The 22457-nt window shown below is 37.2% G+C and overlaps 1 protein-coding gene across 3 annotated transcripts; it reads right to left on the bottom strand.

Annotated features, from left to right (window-relative positions):
• Nucleotides 1–75: 75 nt before the first annotated feature.
• Nucleotides 76–22190, bottom strand: LOC127661992 (alpha-protein kinase 3-like). Of its 3 annotated transcripts, none has more exons than XM_052152998.1 (15): nucleotides 22070–22190; nucleotides 21495–21771; nucleotides 20821–20844; nucleotides 20171–20292; nucleotides 19110–19227; nucleotides 16633–18040; nucleotides 6010–8551; nucleotides 4250–4397; nucleotides 3092–3219; nucleotides 2947–2982; nucleotides 2561–2835; nucleotides 2339–2427; nucleotides 1741–1958; nucleotides 1569–1617; nucleotides 76–1454 (listed from the first exon to the last, which is right to left on the bottom strand). In XM_052152998.1, the coding sequence occupies exons 2-15, from the start codon at nucleotides 21629–21631 to the stop codon at nucleotides 1112–1114; spliced, it is 5637 nt and encodes a 1878-aa protein (XP_052008958.1). In that variant the 5' UTR covers nucleotides 21632–21771; nucleotides 22070–22190; the 3' UTR covers nucleotides 76–1111. The 3 variants fall into 3 exon arrangements, with proteins under 3 accessions (XP_052008958.1, XP_052008957.1, XP_052008959.1); XM_052152997.1 differs by having other exon boundaries at nucleotides 20821–20859; XM_052152999.1 differs by lacking the exon at nucleotides 20821–20844.
• Nucleotides 22191–22457: the final 267 nt, after the last annotated feature.

The following is a 22457-nucleotide window of genomic DNA, read 5'->3' on the forward strand; positions in this document are numbered from 1 at the left end:
TATCATTCTTGACCACTATCTGTGGTAATCCTTCATACATCAGCAAGAGCAAAAAGCACTAAATAATGTTCATCTCATGTGGAAAAAGGGTAAAGGTTTAGACAGTTACATTTATTGAATTTTGGTTTAATCATAAATGAACATACATTTCATCAAAATATCAAAACCATAAGAACTTCTTTTGAAATATTTTCTGTAAACATTGTGAGGATTAAAAGTTTACAAAAATATATATTTTGTCCATTAACATGAAGTTGTAGGGTTCTAGAGATGATGACATATGAACAGTCTAAAAGGTCAGCAGTAAACAGCTTTATTATGACAACAAAGTTCATAATTTTGCCTTTTCTATGGAACATGTTTCATGATAAAACCAAAGCTGTATTGATAACATAGTTATCAATAATAGTTAATAATAATAGTTTGCCCATATATAAACAATCAAGAGTGGCATACTGGTGATGCATAATTGAAAGAGTGGACAGTCGCACAGCAGATTTATGGCCATACCTTTAAAAGCACAACAATTCAAAGCATATCAGTGAAAGTTACTCCCAAAAATCAGCATTTCAGAACTGCATAGACACATACATCACAGATGTTTGATGAATTCTTATAGAGTCCCTCTCTCATGGTTCCTCGTACATTTGACGTAGGAAAATTTAATCAGACAGTTACATAGACTATCTGATAACATTATTGATCTATATACATAAAGTCCTGGTTTTGTATTTGTTTCTCCAGTGAGGGTCTTGAAAGGGGATAGCTTAAATTCAGCTTAAGTAAGTGATGGTGGTCTCAAGAGGTCTTACAGTTGCAAAGGAGTTCACAGTAATATTATAAATTTCCAAACACCTTTGGCCATTTACCGCTTTACCATTCATGTATCAATACAGTAATTTCCTTATTTTTCTGTTGCATTTTAGACTCTATGTGCAAAGACTATGGACATAATCCGTTGACAGCTTTTCAAGCCAGTCTTTTGACACAAGGAAGGCCCTTTGTCCTGTACAACATTAGCTATACATAACGGTATAGGCACCATACTAAAGATTGGTAAGAAAATCAAAAAAGTATGCCGTAGTTGCTTTGTATTTTGTTTACATTCTTCCTACCTCAGCTTGACAGGTTTGGGGACCTCCACTGCTTTGTGTTTGGCAGCGGGCTTGTTAACCCCTGCTTCATCTGTCTTTTTAACTACTTTGGGGCTAGAGGTGCCTTTCCTGGTGGACTGTGGGCTAGTTCCCTTCTTCTGCAGCTGGGGGCTGGATGAGCCTGTAACCCCCCTTCGGGCCAGTAGAGGGCTCCTGGAGGTCTTTATCTTTTGTTGCTGTAGAGAGTCCATGGGCTTTAGGGGTCTTAGGCCAAGCAACCCACAGTAGTAGTTACACTGATGTTGAGTAATGAACTGCTCCATTACATTTGGAGAGCCTTTATCTGTGAGGCCTTGATACCTGCAGCATGAATGGCAATATTAGTCTCTCTAAAACAAATAGAAGAGGATCTAAAAGTATTAGAAAAATTTGTAAAGACTTTATTCTCATATTGTAGGGTAAAAATATGCCAACCCTTTGGATTTGGTAACAATTTCAATACTCGTGATCTTCGTATCGACACCTAAAACACAGAAGAGATTATTTTGTATTTAATTTTCGACATGTAACACATTTTTACCGTCTAACTACAGCAATTTACTCATAAGTGCATGTAGAGCTCTGCAATAAATAAACACCTTTTTACCTTCTAATCGGGTAACAAGGAGATTTCCATTGGTCCATTGATGGATCCAGTGCTGGAAAGTGCAACATTTCTGCTCCACCTCAGTGGCTGATCTGGTGATCAGTCTCCCTGTACTGTCCATCAGGCAGTATTTCACATATACCCCATTCAAATCAGTCTCCACTGCAGCATACGGGACTGTGTTGGCTGGCCGATACATCAGATGAAGGGGGATCACTCTATGTTTATTCAGCACAGCAAAGAAGACTTAAATTAGTCTAATCATTATGATTTGTCTATTATTTTTCATAATATAATTATTTTCATTTGATTCCTAAACCCATAGTTATCATAAATGGTAAAATATGTTTCAAGCTATCTTAAAATTATTTGAGAAATTCTTAGCATATTCAATGCACATTACAGCCTACTTGGTAGTTATTAAGGATACTTTAAATGTGTTGTAAGCATTTCTTACTATACATAAAATGCACATAATACCTGACAGAGGGCAGCCTATTTCAGTGACTAAGTAAGAAGATAAAATATCATATAAACTTATAATGTGACCAGTATTGTCTTTGAGACAATATTCATAAAGTTGTACTCCATGACCTACTCTAATGAGAATCCAAAGTTCTCGATCACCCTGGCTTCAGCCGCAAATATCTTGCAGTACTCCCGAACAGTATTCTGGGTTTTACACTCCTGAGGATAAGATAAGGACAGAAAACCTTTATTTGAAAATACCCAAATTGGAAATAATTTGATTAAAAAAGTGTTCCAACCCCAACAGAAATATTTGCATGTAATGTAAACTCTGATGTAGTAAAACTCAAACCTGTTTGGTGATCTCTAGATTTCTCTCGGCCAGGTTGCTCTCCTCCTTGGCCCCATATGCAATGGGATTTCTTACTTTAGTGATGCATGTGGTGCCTGACTCAAAGACAGGGTTCAAACCATAGATGACCTTTGCCCTGCAGGTCTTGTGTACACAGCCCTCTCCAATCTGCACCTCCTCCGTCATGATGCGACCAAAGAATTTATCGCCCCAGTAACCAGAGTCTGCAAGGCCTTTGGTGAACATCATTGGCGTCAACTCTATCTCTTCTCCCACTGAAGAGATGACAGAAATAGAGCATAGCAAACTTAATGTAGGAAAACAACCCAGTACTTGAAATATAATTTGTTGTATTAAACACACTGGATTTCCTTCAGAAGTCCTACCATCTAAATCATCCCTTAAGAAAAATTCTGCCAGTACTGCAAAAGAGGAAGGAAAGAAAGAAGAGTAAGTGAGGACATACTAAATTTGAATGTAATTTAATTGAAATGTAATTCTATGTTAATTAATAGAATAGTTCAATTTTACTGTCTGCGCTGAGCAGGTAATCAGTGATATCAGTCCCATATTCATTCTTGATAGAGCATCCATAAACTCCACAGTCTCTACTAGAAGCCTGGACTATGGCTAGTGCTACTGGACTCTCATCCCCAGCACTTAAAGCAAGAGAGAGAAAGAGAGAGAGAGAGAGAGAGAGAGAGAGAGAGAGAGAGAGAGAGAGAGAGAGAGAGAGAGAGAGAGAGAGAGAGAGAGCTTCTTTACTTTAACATTAATTATTGTCTAGACTGCTACCGAAGTGGCACATTGGATGCCTGGTCATGTGGTGCCTGTTACTTTTCTCAGCGTTGGTTAAGATGGACCAATTACAGTCGTTTATGTTTACTGGAAAAGGATTTTTAAAAGTAATTTAAAAGAGATTAGTACTAAAATTAGTAACTGAATTTCTATCCACAGGAACAAATGCTTTAAAATTAAAATGTTTTTTAAAATGACTTTTTAGTGTACAGATAACAAAAGAGACATAACACATCCTGAGACTTGAATGCGGATCAACGGAGGTTTTGGCTTTCTGAGCCGTCAAGTGCCCCCTTGTGGAAGAAAACTTTTGCTGCGTCCGAATATCCACACTTCCCTACTATATAGTATGCCAAATACGGTATGCTAATAAATACCCAAATTATCTCATATTTCCTGTGAGATACCGAAGTACAGATCTACTGGACACTTTACTATCTGATAATGCCTCAGGAGCTTGTTTAGGTCAAATTATCAAATAACTCCAGAATGAAAGAAGCGAATGACAGGGAACTATGATGCAGTTGAAAATGTAGTAAATAGCTTTTAAGGTTTACTGTATTAGCATTTTTCCATCTATAGCTACTTCGCTTATTAATCTAATAACTTTTAAACCTACAAGTTAATGTCCACTTCGCCCTGTTGTTTTAAGTCTGCATATGTTTAGATGAAGTTAAAGGGGCAGTTCACACCAAAATTCTGTCATGGAAAATAGTATTTAAAAAATGTGTATAAAATTGAGGCTAACATTCTGCCTAACCTATAACATCTCCTTTGAGTCCCACAGTAGAAAGTCATACAGGTTTGGAACAACATAAGTGTGAGAAAATGATGACAGAATTTACCCGTTAATAATTTTAGATCTGGCTGAATGATTGCTGAGGAATTTACCGTCTTTCCATCTCCACAATCTCGTCTTCATCTCTGTACCACTTGATGGTGGAGTCACTGAGGATGTTAAAAAACTGGCACCACAGCTTCAAGTGGCCTGAAGCATCTGAGAAGGACTCTCCCCTAATCTTCCGGATAACCTGAGGAGCTGAATGGAAAAGGGATCAAGGGTAACTTGACATAGGCAACAAGGTATGTGTATGTAGCAAAGATATACTGTATGCTCTCTAGTGTTTACTCGTCCCACATATCAAACATCCCCCTACTGTATATCTGACACTTGCAGCACAACAGTGTCAATGTCAACAAGATACCTACAGTTCTGAGCAGTGCAGAATTAGAACATGTGCTTAGGAAGTAAGAAGAATGACCATAATGATTGCAACTAAAAATACATCCCAATGAGCTGTTGGGCGATGAATTGGGCCAATTAATCACCCAATATTCATTTTTAGATGATCAATATCTGCTAATACAGCACAACAGTCTCTGCCCACTATTCAGCCGTCTTGTTGTAGGGAGTATTTCATAAAATCCTTCATAAAAGCATTCTAAGCCATAAACCAAATCAACCAGTCCCAAGGTGAATCACATCATTACAAACTTTGATTTGAAGCAAAAAAGTATTTGAAAATTAGACAAAAAGACAAAGAGACAAAATCAAAAAGACAAAATGACTCTTTTATGTGGGAATAAACTACATCCCATGAAGAATTGCGAATGATGCAATCAACTTCAAAACAATGGAAAAATATTAACTACTGATTTAAAGTCGTCAATTATAAGTAAAGAAACAATATTTTTTGTATTAAAATATTCAGAGTCGTATACTCCCATATACATTCTGCTAAGTCAGTAAACAGGTTTCTCCACGACGCCTGTGTAAATAACAAACATGGCATTCGTTGAAGACTTCACTATTTTATTCCTAGTTGTTTCATCTTATTTCCAGATATCCCAGAGTATGTTTCCTTAACTTTCTATCACGACCTACAGCGGAATTGCACAAATGTACAAGCGCATATACACAAATGTGAGGGACATTTGATTTTTACATTGGTGTGTATAAATGGGTATGATTTATAGTGCATTAGTTTCCCTACAGTACTCCCAGACATTTTTAATTCTTTCCACTGTGTCCAACTTGCTGTTGGACACCATCCTATGATGTTTGTTATTCGGTCTGTTCATGCACATGCACACTCCTGTAAGAGTGGCACGTATGTGTTACCATGGCCACAAAACCCACTTTGTCTGGGAGAAACCTGGGTGTGTTAAAACACTTTCTCATAATCCCTTAAACGGCATAAGGAAATTAGCATTCTTGTTTACATGAACCTTGAGGAACGTCGCTTACTGGAAAAACACTGGAGTAAACCATTTCTTAAGGTGCATGTAAATGTGGTCTGCTCATGGAAGTGGGGGTTGCTGATAAGCTCTTTTTGCGCACTTTGTTAGCCGAGATTCTATGATTGGTGGATCTTTAGGATCACGAATAGTGTAGTTCTTCACAAGAAATTCCACTATTAAAAACTTTTTTTATTAATACAACCTTGGAGTTAATGGTAGGTATGTCTAAAGGTTTTTACTTCCAGAACCAGACTGCTGCGCTCTATAACCATGCCTTCTTGGCCAACTAAGATTTGACAACCTTGCCAATGTGGAAGAATCCAGCAGTTTCCTAATATTGTTGGGAAAAGGTTTCTTTAAAAAAGAAAACCCTAACAGACCAGCAGTACAAAAGAATGCACATGTGTTACCTTTGAAGGGGTCCAACTTCTCCTTCTCTGCTGGTTTGGTTTCAGTCTTTGCGCTGTCTGCCACCTCTGTGCTCTCCTCTTTTGGTTTTGGCACCTCCAGTGTGGTCTTGCGTCTGGCCATCAGTGGCGAACGTCTCTCTGTGGGTGGTGTTTGCTGGCCACTTTGAAGTTGCAGGAAGGCAGCCCTGCGTGCCTGACTGGGTGACATATACGGGCTGTCTCTCTTACCCTGTGTATCAGATCCCTCATCCTCAGACTTGGTTTTGGCAAGGTAGATCTTGCGGCGAGCACCAGAGGCTAGTTCCTCAGGGGTGGCGGAGGGGATTAGGGTGAGACTATCTCGTCGCTTCATCTTGGGGCTGCTCTCGCAGGATAGGGTGGATGTGGGTGTGCTTCCTCCACTCTCTTCCCCTTTTTTCTCACTTCCATCCACTGATGCGCCAGATATGGTCCCCTGATTTTCTAAATTGGGGTTGTTCTTTGCTATAAGCCTTCGCAGACTGGCAGGACTTAGTGGAGGGAGCATAGGTCCAACAGGAGTTGTTAGGCTAAGTTTCTCTATGGAAAGCTTGTCTCTTTGAAGCCTGTCAGATAAAGCTTCAGTTTCTACTCTTGTGTCTTTTGATAGTGGAAGACTGTCTGTGTCTTGGGTTGTAATACTTTGAGGGTTTTTTGTAGATAAGGACAATGGCACATCAGGGCTCAGTTGAGACATGAGCTGCTCTTTTGACTTCCCAGAAGACATGGCTACATGATCACTGTCGCGCTTCAGCATAGCAACTGAAGTCTCAAAATCTTCTTTCTTTTTAAAACTGCTATCAGCCCATTTGTCTGTATCTGTGATAGAAATGGGAGGGATTGTGGGGGGTTTAGTGCTATCTTGTGAGATTAATATGCCAGGAAGTGAGGACTGGCCAAATGTGTGCTTTTGTTCAAGAGTAGTTGCATTATCATCTGCACATGCTATGCTGATTATAGGTATACTATTGTCATCTTCTCTACCCAACCCGTTGCCAATACTTCTTTGTCCTTCTCCAACTCTCACTGTTGTTTCTAAATTTTGCGGCTTAACTTCCTGTGATCTATCCTCTGAAGGTGCAGACTGAATGTTCCTTGTCACACCCAATTGCTCTGGAATAACTAGAGCCCTGTTTGATTCACCAGATAGTCTAGTTGCCTCATCCATTGGGCTGTCATGTTCTCGAAATAAGTGTGCAACCTCCTGTGTTAAAGGTTGCATAACTCGCTCAGGCTCTAATTTCAGAACATCAACTTTTGGTATGGTACTAACTGGTTCTTCACGTTTTACTCTCTCTGGCACTGTGACCTTGATCTCTGGTATGAGTGGCATGACTCTCTTCTTTGCCACATTTTTTATTACAGTTTCCCTTGTGTCAGGGAGTATTATGATTGGTTGGATGGCTTGTTGGTCCTTCTCGGTCAAAAGCCTCTCAACTTGTGCTTTGGTAAGGATTTTCGATTTATCTGTTTTGTATGGCCTCGGTTGAGTTTCCATGACTTCAGTCTCAGCTCTCAGTCTTGCATTTTTGGAGATCTCTTTCTCTGGAATCACAGTGGAAACATCTGGAACTGGAACAACATTCTTATTTCTCTTGTCATCATCTTTCTTTTTTTCATTGGAATCATCCCTCTTATCTTCAGTGCTAAGATGGCCCTTTTCCTTACTTGCACCATTCCTCTCTTTCTCACTGCTTTTGTCAATTTGTTCTTCAACACTATCTTCTCCATTTTCTTCAGCACATCTGTCCTGACTTGAAATGCTATTATCATTCTTGTTTTCCTTCATATTATAGTCATTCACTGGAGCTGAATCAGCTACAACTTCTACATTCTCTGGAAAGCTAACATCTTGAGCTGGTATAGATTTTTCATCTGATTTAATATCAATTTCCACTGCATTCTCAGACAAACAAGAGATGGAATCCCCTTCTCGATTTTGACCCAATGCTGGTGACAATGCATTTTCATCAATCGTATCATCTTTTGTACTACTCAAAACTACAACTACAGGAAGGTCTGACTCATTCATTACAAAGTCACTCTCCACTTCATTTTCCCTTGGAGCGAAATATTCTCCTTCTGTTGCACCATCCATCCTCTCTTTAATTTCCTCTGTCTGGGAACCTCCCTCTTGTGTTTTCATAATACTTGCCTCATTTATATGAGAAATTTCTTTCTCATTTGAGTGTGAGTCACAACACTCTTTGCTCTCATCCACCCTAAGTTGCGATGACTGGGACTCAGCATGCACGGTGATAGGGATATAGTCAGCTAGCTGTGAAAGATGAGACTCTGACTGGCTCTCACAACACTGCATGCTTTCCAGGTCTGCCTTGCTGAGGTCTGTCAGGGAGGAAGCTGAGACTCCCTGTACCTCTAGAATATGCATTTCCTCAGCACCTTGCATGACCTCATCCACAGGAAAGGTAAATTCTATCCCTTCAGTCTCACTTGGTTGATTGGCCAAGTCCAGAATGCCAGGAACTTCATTGCCACTGGGTTTGGTGTGATCGTCTGTTGACTGGAGGCATAAATAATTTCTTGTTAAATAGGAAACACATGGGCCTCATAGCCCTGACATAATATCCAAATATATAGAGCTTCTCAATTAGGCTGTTTTCACACTTTTTTTCATTGCTTTTTAGAGATGAATGCTTAGACATGTACTGGAGGCTGTAATCTGTGTTTATGACAAGGTAAATCATATATATATATGATGTAATAGATAAAAGTATTATAAAAGTGATTGATCAGTCTGACGTTTGGATTGATATGATTCTAAAATCATACCGTTTGATTAATGGTTGAGGGAAATGCTTAAGGGAATATTCCAGGATTATTGCAAATTAAGCTCAATCAACAGCTTTTTGGCATAATATTGATTTCCACAAATAATAATTTCTATATATCCAACATTGGTGCTTAATAAAATAGAAGTGAATGGGGCCAGTCCATAAAGGTTTAAATGTTAAAATACAGTCATGTATTTTAAAACTAATACAAATGATTACAGAATACCCTTATACTGTACATGTACAGAGATTAAGGGCAATTGTAAAGTATTTTGGTAACACTTTACAATAAGGTTCCATTTGTTAACATTATTTAACATCATTAGTTATCATGAACAATCAATGAATAATAATTTTACAGCATATATTAATCTTAGTTCATGTTGATTTCACAATATACTAATAATTTTTTTTTTAATTGAAAGATGTATATGTTAACATTAGTTAATGCACTATGAACTAACACAAACTAACAATGAACAGTTGAGTTTTAATTAACAAACATTTATTTTGTATTTTTTTATTTTATCCTCTTTTCTCCCCAATTTGGTATGCCCAATTCCCACAATTTAGTAGGTCCTCGTGGTGGCATGGTTACTGACCTCAATCCAGGTGTGGAGGGCAAGTCTCAGTTGCCTCTGCTTCTGAGACCGTCAATCAACACACAACTCACCACGCACCCCACCGGGAGTAAACCACATTTTAGTGACCACAAGGAGGTCACCCCATGTGACTCTACCCTCCCTATCAACTGGGCCAATTGGTTGCTTAGGAGACCTGGCTGGAGTCACTCAGCACACCCTGGATTCGAACTCACGACTCCAGGGGTGGTAGTCAACGTCAATACTCGCTGAGCTACCAGGCCCCTTTATTAACTAACATTAAATGTATTGTTAATGGTTTGTTCATGATACCTACAGTGGCGTGTCCAGGATTTTATATTTGGGGTGGCAAAGGGGGGGCAAGAGCTGAATGAGGGGTGGCAACTAGGCTTCCCATGATATATGTAAAAAAATAAAAATGAAAGTGTTATACTGGTTATGAGGTACATGTGCTTATTTTAATGAATTTCTGATGTTCAGAGAGGGCTAACAGTAAATTCTGAACTATCATCCGTTTCAACTGAAAGATGAAGGCTGTAATACTAACGTTGGATAAGAAATCTTTAAAGTACAATCGTTTTCAATCTGTTTCTAACATTGTGTGTAGGAGTATGTTTTGGAGTGTGTGTGTGTGTGTGTGTGTGTGTGTGTGAGAGAGAGTGAGAGAGTGAGAGAGTGTGTATGAGTGTATGTGTGATAATGTGTGTGCATGAAAATGTGTGTGTAAGCATATTAATGGGGTAATCATGGAAAAAATGCCCTTGCTTTAGTGGAGATTACTGGTAGAAACAAACACTTGTAATTAAAATAAATTGATTCCTTAATTTGTACTCAAAGTGCATTTATTTATACATACTGATCAAAAAGATAAGGAATCCAGAATATTTTGATTACCAAACAATAAAACTTGCATTAAATTAAATTAAATTATGCATATTCTGCAAGATGCAGTATACTACTGTAACTGATTACAACAGTTACTGATAACTGATTTACAACAGCCACTAGGCGGACCAAAGTTCTTTACAGAACAACCAGATAGCCTAAATAATGCGAAAATAATACCTGCATAACATCACCTAAAACACAAATAAAAGCAGCAAAGCTAAGAGCAACCAGAGTAGCAAAACAGTATCAGACTCAAATATGAAATAGTCAAACATGTAAGGCAGCAGCCATTAACTCATTATCTGTACAAAAAAATCTGAATATGACACAGAGAAGTAGAAATACTACTGTAAATGATTATGTTAACCAGTTAAACTAGTCAGACTGACTCAGACAAATAGTCAAACATGAGAACCCAAAAAATCAGAAGAGCTGAATTCGCCGGTTACCATGCTGTGCACAAAAACGTTTAAGGAAAACATCCATGTCTATAGCCTTTGACCGCTCAGACTCAATACTAAGTATTGACAAATTGCTCAATCTACCATCTGACATAGTGGAGCGCAAGTGTGTTTTAACAAGTTTCAGCATAGAGAAACTGCGCTCACATGAGGCACTACTCACAGGTAGCACAACAGCTATTTTTGCAAGACGGAAAAGCTCATTAAAAAAGAGAACAGACTAAACGGCTTCAGCCTGGTGGTCGCGGTCCTGCCACATGTTGTAGTTTTGGTGAAATGATTAAAGAATGGGGGAGGGGTGAACTTAAGATATGCCAGTGACATCACTATATGACGAACACAGTCCCAATAAATATTATTTAGTTTGCACAGACATTTTATTGCTTTGCCATTTTAATATTTGCTTAGGCTATATTTGCTTTTGATACATTTACATTTTAATAGCAATTAGTAATTAATCCCAAACCAAGTAAGATCATCTTGGAGATATGTTAAATGTTGAATATATGTTTTAATTATGTTTATGTAAAATTAAATAAAAAGCTTTTAATATATTAATTTAAAAAAATGTATATAGTTAACACATATAATTTCTCCACATGCTTTTTTTGTCAAGTTTTGTCTCCTGAAATCACTGTGATTTGAACGACAATTTCAATACCATTACACCTGTCAGAATATGCGATTCAAATGAAAAATTTGCTTTCGTATTCGTGGAGATTCTCACAAATATAGGCTACTCGGAGTCCACTCTGGACAAGACGAGCGCATTCTTCCTCTGAGACGAGTCCGCGCGCACTCCAGTTAGGCTACTGCAGCAGCGCTCGCTGCGGTCCGTCACCCGTGGATTTACCGATCTGCCGTTTACACTAGCCTGCTGCAGGGGCAGAAATGCACTTTATCTACATAATAAAGACATCAGACTTAAAACTAAAACTATTGTGAATTATAGATCATATTTGATAAGTACTTTTCGTGACCCAATCGATTGAAGTAGCCTAAGATGGGGGGAAGTTAAGCCGACGCCCCTCCGTATCCGAGCTGTCATCTGGGGTGGCAAATGGGGTGGCAAAGCTATTTTTTAGGGTGGCAGCTGCCACCCCGTGCCACCCTTGTGGCCACGCCCCTGGATACCTAATGCATTAACTAATGTTAACGAATGGAACATTATTGTTAAGTGTTACCCACTTTTTACATTTTCCTTCATAATTCAGACTTCTAAAATCAGCCATCTTTTAGTATGTAAATATTTAGTTAGAAATATTTATATGTGCCAAAATTAACTGCATTATTAATTTATTGATATCATATTATCAAAAATCACAGTTACATTTTTTATCACACTATAATCACATTAACATGTACACTTGTCTTGTGTATAAGTCTTGTGTACTTTTTAAACTGTGTGTATTTTAATGTTTATGGTCTGGCCCCATTCACTTCTATTGTAATGTTTGCTTTTTTAATTAATGAGGGATAAATAAAGATTATTCCACAAATTCTATTGAACCCACAATGTAACTTTTAATTGTGTAACAGCTTGGGGATTTTTTCCCTATGGATTTTAATTATCAGTGTATAAAACAACAATCATATGCCTGATAACAACCTATTCTGAGAAGATATTGTATTTACAAAAGAATCTCACACATTTACTATTTGTTGTCAGTCAGTTTGATTAATTGTTATTTTGAGTTCTTTGTTTTATTTTTAATAAATTAAGATTTGTACACTTGCGCTACCAGCCTTGTGTAATTTTCATTGCATGAAGGAGGTAAACAACCAATATTTATGACCTGTCGGAATTTTGCAACGCCCCTGTATATGACTAGTGACATTTGATATGGCTGACACCATAAAGCTACAATAGTAATGTGTCAAAAAGCACTGAATTTCACTGAGGGTATGTGAATGACCATATATTATACATATATAATTACCTAGTATTTTACATATTTAATCATGTCTTGATGTTTTTAAACTCCTTAACTATAAGTACAGCTTTAACTAATCCATACCCTACATATTATACAGTCATATTAGTTGCCTGTATGTCAAAGTCTGTATGTTATTAATAATTACTGAAACGTCTAACCCATAAAAAAATTATTTAATGGGAAATTGATTTTTTTTTGCAGTTTACTTTTCTTTTTCAGAAAATAGACAGAATTTTAAGTAAATAATGCACTTTTCCAATTATCTGGCCGCTGAAAATTAAGTGACATTTCCAATAGTGACAGAAAGTGACCTTTTATTGTCTTTTAACAGAAGTTCCTCTATTGGGATTAAACACACATAGTTCAGATGAATGTGCAGGGTTCCTCTAACTGACATACCAGAACAACTAACATTAATTTCCCACAAGACACTAGGTAGTAGCACTTCCACTTTTCATACAGAAATAAAACAGCTGATATGCTGCATACCAGATGCAAAGTGATCACATGTTTTTCCTATGTGAAACTGCACTATAAAGGACATGTGAATGAATTAAAAGTAAGATTTGACAAGATAATGCCCCCCTTCTTATCGTCAAACACAAAACGTCACCCTGTTGACTAATAATAGAGTCAGGTTTTAAGGGATGATGCAATCATCATAGTTCAACTGACTATCTGACCGCCACATTTCTGTCTAATCTTGAGCTATGGCATTTTAAAAACCATGTGAGGGTTAACAGAACCTCTGCCACGTGCACATTCACACCAAGACAGAAGAAGCTTAACTGTTTACTATACAGTAGTTACCTGCAGAGCTAATGTAAACATGAAAACATTGCATATTTAGGTCTTAATTTAATTAGCAGTTTTTGTGTTACTGTGTTTTTACATACGTAAATACAAAGTAATATTAATTATTAACTACATGTACTTGCCGTGCAGCAAGTTTACATTAGTTTAAGTAACATGTAATATGTGTAACACAGACACAGTCAAATAAAGTATTACCCAGATTTAAAATAAAATACAATAAAAAAAATAAAATAATAATTAACAATTGAATGCCCATCCAATCATATTTCACAGACAGAAATATCTGTTTTATAATAAGCCATTAGGCACTCAAAGATATAAGGTTCACATGCTCAAAAGGGTGGAAATATTACTAACAATCTGGACCCTCTTTTCAAAGACCAGAATTGTCATCTGACATTGGTTTCTCTAACAATGCACATGAGTTTAACAGTCAGAGAACAGTCTTTGTATGGTGTGGCGTTTCTGAACACAGATTAGGAACAGGTTTATTTTAAGACACATGAACCAAGGAATGTGTAAAATGTAAAGAGGTTTTGTCTCCTTGTCATGGTGTCCAACAACTGTCCTTCTACCTGTTCTGACTTGCACTAACATTACCAAACACACATCTATTTCAAGTCTACATTAAATCAAACTTGACACTATTTACTTTTTCAGTGCACTTTCCTGGGTCTTACTGGGTCTTATTCTTGAAACACGAGCATAACAAATTTATTTGTAAATTGTTCTTAAATGCAATTTTATTAAATTCAAATGGACTATTTATGTACAAATGGCTTTATGTATGATTTATGCATATATTCGTTCTGCTCGTGTTACTTGCAAAAGGGTGTGATTTATCAGTGTACATTATTCCAAAGTCTGTTTGCTTTCGTAATCTTTTATTAAAATACGATAGCCCTTTCTCTCCAACCACCTATCAAATAGAGACCACTTTTTATGATCCAATTAAGTCCTACCCTACATTCTTTTTCTCGTTAAATGTTCAGCTTAACTTGGAAATATGATACATCACTGAAGTTAGATGGGTTTATAACAGTTGTCAATGGGTTGTTTCATGTTGAACTACCGAATAAACCCAAAAGACACATTGTCTTCCGGAAATACTAAGATAGGATTCTACTTTTAGAATTACATATCACTGAAGTCTTTTTTTTATTTTTTGATGATGCATTGAGACTCATGCTCTCACTATTCTATGTAGATAAGCTGAAATACAGCCAGTCTGAGTCACTCTTACTCTGAGCTGCATTGATTGTCTTTTTAAAGGGCCAGAAGGCCTCCTTCAAAATCATATGAGAGCCGTAAATAAGGCAGATGCAGAGCATCAATTTACTTTGGAATGTTACTTAATTGTTTTGGGTTTACACCAGGGGTTCCCAAACTTTAGACTTGCAGTACCCCCTGATATTTTTTAATTAATTTTAACCTCTTAAAATCTTTGCACTTAATTTTTCTTATTACTGTTATATTTTAATGAACCTTTATATAATTTATTGGTATTTTATTACTAATTTTATTTCATTTAATTCACCATTGGAATTTTTATCCCAATCCAAGATTGCACTTCATATAATCATAATCATTATCTGTCACAGTTCTAAAATTTACAAAAAACTAAAAACAAACCAAAAAAAATCTATTTTTATCTGATATTTGGAATTATGTATCAATGTTTTTTAAACTCTCTAAATGATGGAAATATTTTTTTATGCAACCTCTTCACTCTCTAATGAAAACTCCCAGGGAAACCCTGGTTTTAGTATTTGGACACTTAAGTCACACTTAAATATGTATAAATCTCTTTGCATTATTGTAACAGGGTAAGGTGGGCAAGGAGGAGGGTGGAACTGGCGTAACAGTTAACATAACTTTTAATAACATAAATGAACCTAAATCAACGTAAACACACACACACACACACACACACACACACACACACACACACACACACACACACACACACACACATGTTGTGTTTCCATGTTTTATGGGGACTTTCCATAGACATAATGGTTTTTATACTGTACAAACTTTATATTCTATCCCCTAAACCTAACCCTACCCCTAAACCTAACCCTCACAGAAAACTTTCTGCATTTTTACATTTTCAAAAAACATAATTTAGTATGATTTATAAGCTGTTTTCCTCATGGGGACCGACAAAATGTCCCCACAAGGTCAAAATTTTCGGGTTTTACTATCCTTATGGGGACATTTGGTCCCCACAAAGTGATAAATACACGCTCACACACACACACACACACACACACACACACACACACACACACACACACACACACACACACACAGAGTAGCTGCATGCGCCTCTCTCTCTCTCCCTCGAACAGGCACCCCCGGCTCATCTTTATCCCCCTCCCGGCTGATTGTGCCCTCACGGCCCCGCCCCGCTCTCCTCCTCGTCACAATTATATAACAAAAAATTTATCCAAGTTGCAGTTATATTAACGAAACCAATTCTTTCATTGAAATTAAGACAAAAAGTATTTATTTTCTGATTGTCAAACATGTGGTTACTCTGATTGGACCTGTGTGAACTTGAGGGGGAACTGACTTCATGCATCTACTAAAGACAAACTTGATACCTATTGTTTAAAATGAATCGCACAAATGGTCTAACATCATTTGCAGATGCCACTTGGTTTGATATTTTGTTATATAATGCAATAAAATTCATACTTCATAAAAGAAAATACATAAAATACATAATTAATTTTAAGTGTGACTTAAGTGTTAAAATGTGTCCAAATACTTTTTAGGGCCACTTAACTTTTTGTTTCCTGTATCCCAAAGCAATGTGGTTGCAATTTTATTTAGAAAATAGTCTATGAGTACAATGCTGAAACCCTCAAATCACAGCAACAGAAGGTCAAAGATCAAAAGATCTTTAAAGCTACCCACTGTGTTCTCTTTAGTATATTTTGGGTCATCATCTTGACCACAGACTGGTGTCATTAAACTCAAGTCTTGTCGCACAAATGTACTCTCTATAAATTACTACCATGTGCTATGATGCAGGAAGCCCTGCACTACAGAGGGACAAAATCAACAGGTTAAAAATTGAGAATTGTGATGAACGCACCTTGAAAAGTAGTGAATGAGAAATCTGGGGCACCTCTTCTGGACTGCTCTCTTCCACAACTCTTTTTGGCATTTCCAGTGTGCCTTCAATACCTTCATTATGTCTTTCAAGGGTGGCAGACACATCCTCAGGTTTGATTGTATTCACTTCAGAAATATATTCAACTGAATTAGATTTTACAGTCTCATTGGGGGCAGCTGAATCTTGTGTTTGCTGTAGAGACTTTCTTTTTAATTCCAAATCCACAGTTTGAGACGACTCCTGTACCAGTTTTAGTGTATCTTGCTCAGAGACCACACCGTAAACCAAATTCTTTCGCTCTGGCTCTTGCAGAGGTATTTCTGCGGGAGGCAAGTATTTCTCTTGTGGCAATTCCTTTCCCTCAATCATATCACTGGTTCTCCTTGTGTCCTCTGCTTTCTCTGTAGACTTCTTACTTTTGCCAAAGAATATGTCCTTTAAGGAGTGAAAAACTGAGGTTATTGCTGACTTGTGTTGATGCTCTGGCTCTTTGTTTGTTGCAGCCTTGGTTGCAGATTCAAATGCAACTTTTTGTTCTGGTTTTATTTGCCTGCTTTTATCTCTTTCTTTCTCCTGGGCTTGCTCTCGATCTTTGTCCTTCTCTACTTCTCTTGTTCGCTTACTCTCTTCTTCTTTTAATCTTTCCCTCTCTTTCTCCAACTTTTCTTCTCCTTCTTTTTCTTGGACCACACTAACATCGACGTCCGTAATGTCCTGCGACTGTACAGAGCTCTGATGTTGCTCAGCGGCTTGTGACTGCACAGACATGGCTAAGTATTTTGCCAGACTAATTTCTTCATTATCATCTTCTTCTTCTCTGTTGCTCTGTTTGGGCAGAATGATACCTGTCTCATCAAATCCATTAGAAATGTGCGTCTTCTTTTCGCCTATTTTCTCTTTGGTGGACTGCTTTGTGGGTACTACCTCTATTTTATTGCAGACATGGTTGAGTTGATCATTGCCATTCTCTGTTGTCGCATCTGTGTTTGATACAGATGCCTGTATAGTCATATTATAAGATTTATCGTCTATGACTGCGGGCTGCTCTATAGTGTCTGTCGCTTGGGAGGTCACATTACCCTCTCCATCCTGTGTTGCAGGAGAAGAGCTCAGTGGATCAGTCCCAGCAGGAGACCTATGCTTTCTTAGTAAGCGTTCCTGGTTTATGACGTTTAACTGTTCCTTCTGAATGTTCTCCTTACCACGACGGCGAGACTCTTCCAACTCTCGTCGCTTTTTCTCAGCCTTCTGTTTCAGTTTGGCAAAGAACCTTTGGTGGATCAAGAATTCACTCATGGTACCCACCTCCAGCACCCCAGAACAGGAGACGATGCCCTTACTATTTCTCGCTGAGGCCTGATAAATGGCTGCATCTTCCTCTGTACAACTGCCAAATAAAGTAAAGTTTGGTTTAGTCATTGTGTAGTCACTAAATTAATCTATAATAAAACCATACAAATATATATATTATATATAAAATATATAATATATGAAATGTCTACAAAGTTACAAAGCACAAAGGCCATGCCCAAGGCAATTACTCTCTCCCACAGAAAACACTGCTCCTGAACTGCCAGAAATGCCTATGTGGCAGCGGGGGCATGGTCTAGTGCCCGTCTGGAGAGAGCGAAAGCGGTAAGGGCACTTACACCTGAGCTAAATTATGACTAACACCTGTCTCTAATTCCAGTGAGCACAGGGAGAGCAGATAAAACCACCCACACCACCAGCAGAAGAGAGAACGTTTACAGGCAGCTGTCTGTCATATGTGTGTGTTTGTGTCTTTGGTTTAAGTTTTTCATTAAACTATTATTTATATTGTCAAGCCGGTTCTCGCCTCCTCCTTTCCATTGAACTGCTTTACACTGGTGCTGAAACCCAGCAAAGGAGGAGGTGAGAACCGGTTTGACAATACAAATAATATTTTTAATAAAGAACTAAAACCAAAAGACACAAACACACACACATAGGACAGACAGCTGCCCATAAACGTTCTCTCTCTGTCGCACCACCGTCTGCACTCTGCCTTTATCCATATCGGAGGCTTGATTAGCCTGATAAGGGACTGGGTGTGTAAAATCACAACCCGGCCCCGCCCTCCGCCCTGTCATAGCCTGGTTCGCAGTCCAGCCATTATTTCCGTGACATAGCCGTTACATTTTTAACACACGCTCTAAGCGGTTGACCAGCACACGCTCTAAGCGGGTTAAAGAGACAGGAGCTACAACAGAGCATTTCAGACAGAGTGTGAAAAGAGGTGCTGCAGCATTGTAGAGTATGAGACAAATAATGTGTTTTTTTGAACATTAAAGCATGTAAAATATTATAGTAGACCCCAAATTACAATTATGAACCTGTAAATGAGCATAATATGGGCTCTTTAACAAGAACAGAAATTGACAGGCTTTAGAAATGTGAAGATATTTTAGAAATGTGCTTTCTGAATCATAACTTACTTGTAAATGTGAAGCGTGTGAATTTTTTCATTGCGAAATATTTCATATTTGGGAAGACCACAGTATCGATCTAATTCCATGTCATCTTTGTACCAGGTCAGCTCTGGAGCTGGGTTACCTGTAGGAAAAGTACATGATTTTGTAAAAACACTGAAATATAATCCAGGCAGTTTTTAAATAAGGCACAGAGTTATTAAATTTGGAAAAGCTTTATTGTAAATAATTTTATTTGGGCTATATGAGAACCATGTCAACTCAAAAGATTTTTGAATGTTTTTGAATCATCAGGTCAAATTTACTCACCAAATGTGAAAGATTTGTGTAAACCGCATTTACCAATGTTTCAGAAACATTTAACAGAATTAGTATTTTATAGGTATTTTATATTTAGAATTTTGCACACTTCACAATAAGGTTCTAGGCATTACCATTAGTAAATGCATTAGGTATCATTAAATAATATATATTTTTTTTTTACATTTACAATTGTTCATTGTTGGTTCTTATTAAATGTTATTAAATCAGAGTGCATTAATTAATGTTAATTTCTACAACATTTAATGTTAAAACAATGTAATAGCAAATGTTGAAATTAACATTATCCAAGATTAATTAAATGCTATAAAACTATTGTAAATGGTCTGCACTTATATAGCGCCTTTTTAACATTTTCCATATTCAAAGCACTTTGCACTGTGACTCATTCACCCATTCACACACACATTCATACACCAATGGCAGCAGAGCTGCTATGTAAGGTGCTAGCCTGCCATTGGGAGCAACTTGGGGTTCAGTGTCTTGCCCAAGGACACTTCGGCATGTGGAGTCGTGTGGGCCGGGATTCAAACCACCAACCCTGCAATTAGTGGCAGACCCGCTCTACCAATTGAGACACAGCCACCTGTTCAACGTTAGTTGACGTTAACTTATGTAGCTGACTAATGTTAACGAATGCAACCTTATTATAAATTGTTAATGGTATTGTAAAGTAATTGCAGTATTTGTACGGTATTTACTTTATTTCCTGTTACTATTAAACCTGGTCTTCATGCCAAACTTACCTGTAACCACACATGAGAATTTGACATTGCAGGTCTCAGACACTGCCTTGGATTTTATGGTGGTCTCAAAACATGGCTGGGTCTCCTCTGTCAACTGGGCCATGACGGTACATAATGTACTCCTGGAGATGGAAAATCCAAAAAGTTAGCTTCTACAAACAATATCTTTCATAACACTTTTTTCTCATTAGAAATATATTCATAAAATAAATTTTATAATTAATCTGCCAATATCATTAGCAGAGAGTTACCAAAAACAACAGTGTATTATTAATTTCATATTAATTATTGATGTCACTGGAAGGAAAGGCAGCGAAGTTAATAAACAGGGTTGAGAGGATATTATTTTTAAGTTTGATTATAGAAAAAAAATTATTTGCAACATTTATAATGCACTTTTAAACCATTTCTTTCATATAAAATATACAGGGGTTATTTGGGTGTGTTTGTGGGTCGAGTGGGGGTTAAATATTTGTACAATAAACACAAAGTTGTCATCATCACACTGCAATCAAATGAAAATTGGATACAATATGTGGGCATATCTGAGATTTAAAGACAAACAAAAGCAAAAAATACATATTGGGAATAGATATTGTTATTTGAAGTGTAGTTAGTTTAGGATTGACCTTTTGGGAAGCTTTTATTACCTCGACGGTCTGTGGTTTGAAAACCTGTGAGTTGAAAAGCTATTTAGAAAAGAGGCAAATCAAAGGGAGACTTTTCAGACAAGAATTTCTACCTAGGACTTTTTTTTGGTTTGTTACCCTGTTTTTAATAACTTTAGGAATATTTATACTCATACAAGAAATGCTGTTGGCCAATGTGCGTTTTGGTCTCTGTTAGCAGAAAAGTAGTTGCGTAAACACAATGTGATAACCACAGTTACAATATATTCATAGTATTTCAACAACAACAAAAACCATAAAACTATTTAAAAAAAATGTGCCTGCAAGGTTTTAGCAGAATGTATTTATAAAATTCATGCTAAAATAACATCTCATTTAATAACAAACATAAGTATCAGCAATAGAAAGATTTTTGCCAAAGATAGTTTTGTATGAAATGGATTAAGTATTTTACAGATATCTATAAATATCAGTGATTATGGTAAATATTAGTGAATAATATACCTATGTATTTCCAAAATATGTCCCACATAATACAATATAAACAGAATTCATCTCAAGATCAAGACCATTGTAGACCTCAAAGGCAACATTCAATCTGCAGGTATAGAAAATTATGACAGAATCAGAGAGATTTTAATCAACACAAACATACAAAAAGCAAGCTTAATAAAATTGAATAAATTATTTTTTACCTGTTTTCAGGCCTAACATTGGCGAGGTAGTTGCGGCTTTCTGACCTTCCACTTGGTGCAGAGACATCCTCCCCATTTTGGCTTCCTGATCTCCCATTTCCTGAGTAAGAGCGGGTCATGGGCCTCCTGGATGTCATTGTCCAAAATAAATAACTTCAACAGTCCAGAAATCCCACCAATGTTTTTCAGTGGGGTTTCAATATTTCTGTAGAATAAAGTCCTCTGGGATTTTAGAACCAAAATGTAGAGCTGATCTTTGTAACTGACTTGGAAGCAACTGAGAAAAACAAAACAAAAAACACATCAATTCAAAAATGAAATTCAAACACTTGAATTAATAACTAATTCATTTGGAATTCATTTTAAAATAAAGCTTAAAGAGAAATCTGCTGTGGGATTGCTGCTCTCAACAAGCAGCCCATTTGAACAGAAGTTATAAATAGGAACTGCTGTTTGTTACTTTTACTTTGGTCACACACCATTTATTTCTATTAGATTACCAAACAACAGATATTGACTCTAACTTTGAATCATGTGACAAAAAATATATTACAGTGCAACACTTTAAAACTCACCATTCGTATGTTTTTTGCCTGTTCCTTAGAGCCCGCTGTCCCAGTAACACTAGAATTGTCAATCACAGCAGAGCATGTGTTGCTAGCAAGGCCCTATTTATAGCAGGACTACAAATAGGCGCAAGAGCACATCACATTTTCCGAAACTAGCCATTGCTCTGAAGCCACTTGAAAGCAGTGTCCAAGAAATAGACAGCAAAAACATCCAACAACCTCATATTAATAAGGATAATCTGCCTCAATAAATTTTAATCTACAAGTCTCATAAAATCTGATCATACTGCATGAAGTTGCACCCAGTCTACGTAGCAATATGTTGACAAAAACATACAGTACAGTATGTGTTTTGATGATCTGATTCACATGGCCCTTCATGACAGTTGACCAG

Source organism: Xyrauchen texanus, chromosome 21 (assembly GCF_025860055.1).
Source record: "Xyrauchen texanus isolate HMW12.3.18 chromosome 21, RBS_HiC_50CHRs, whole genome shotgun sequence".
In the NCBI taxonomy this organism is placed as follows: Eukaryota; Metazoa; Chordata; class Actinopteri; order Cypriniformes; family Catostomidae; genus Xyrauchen; species Xyrauchen texanus.

Excerpts from the sequence above, each read along its gene's own strand:
- LOC127661992 (XM_052152997.1), bottom strand. The coding sequence starts at position 21,631 with ATGACATCCAGGAGGCCCATGACCCGCTCTTACTCAGGAAATGGGAGA. Across the intron at positions 18,041-19,109 it reads CACACGCTTCACATTTACAA|TTGTACAGAGGAAGATGCAG; the intron begins GTAAGTTATGAT and ends TTTATTTGGCAG. Across the intron at positions 1,618-1,740 it reads CCTTGTTACCCGATTAGAAG|GTGTCGATACGAAGATCACG; the intron begins GTAAAAAGGTGT and ends TCTGTGTTTTAG.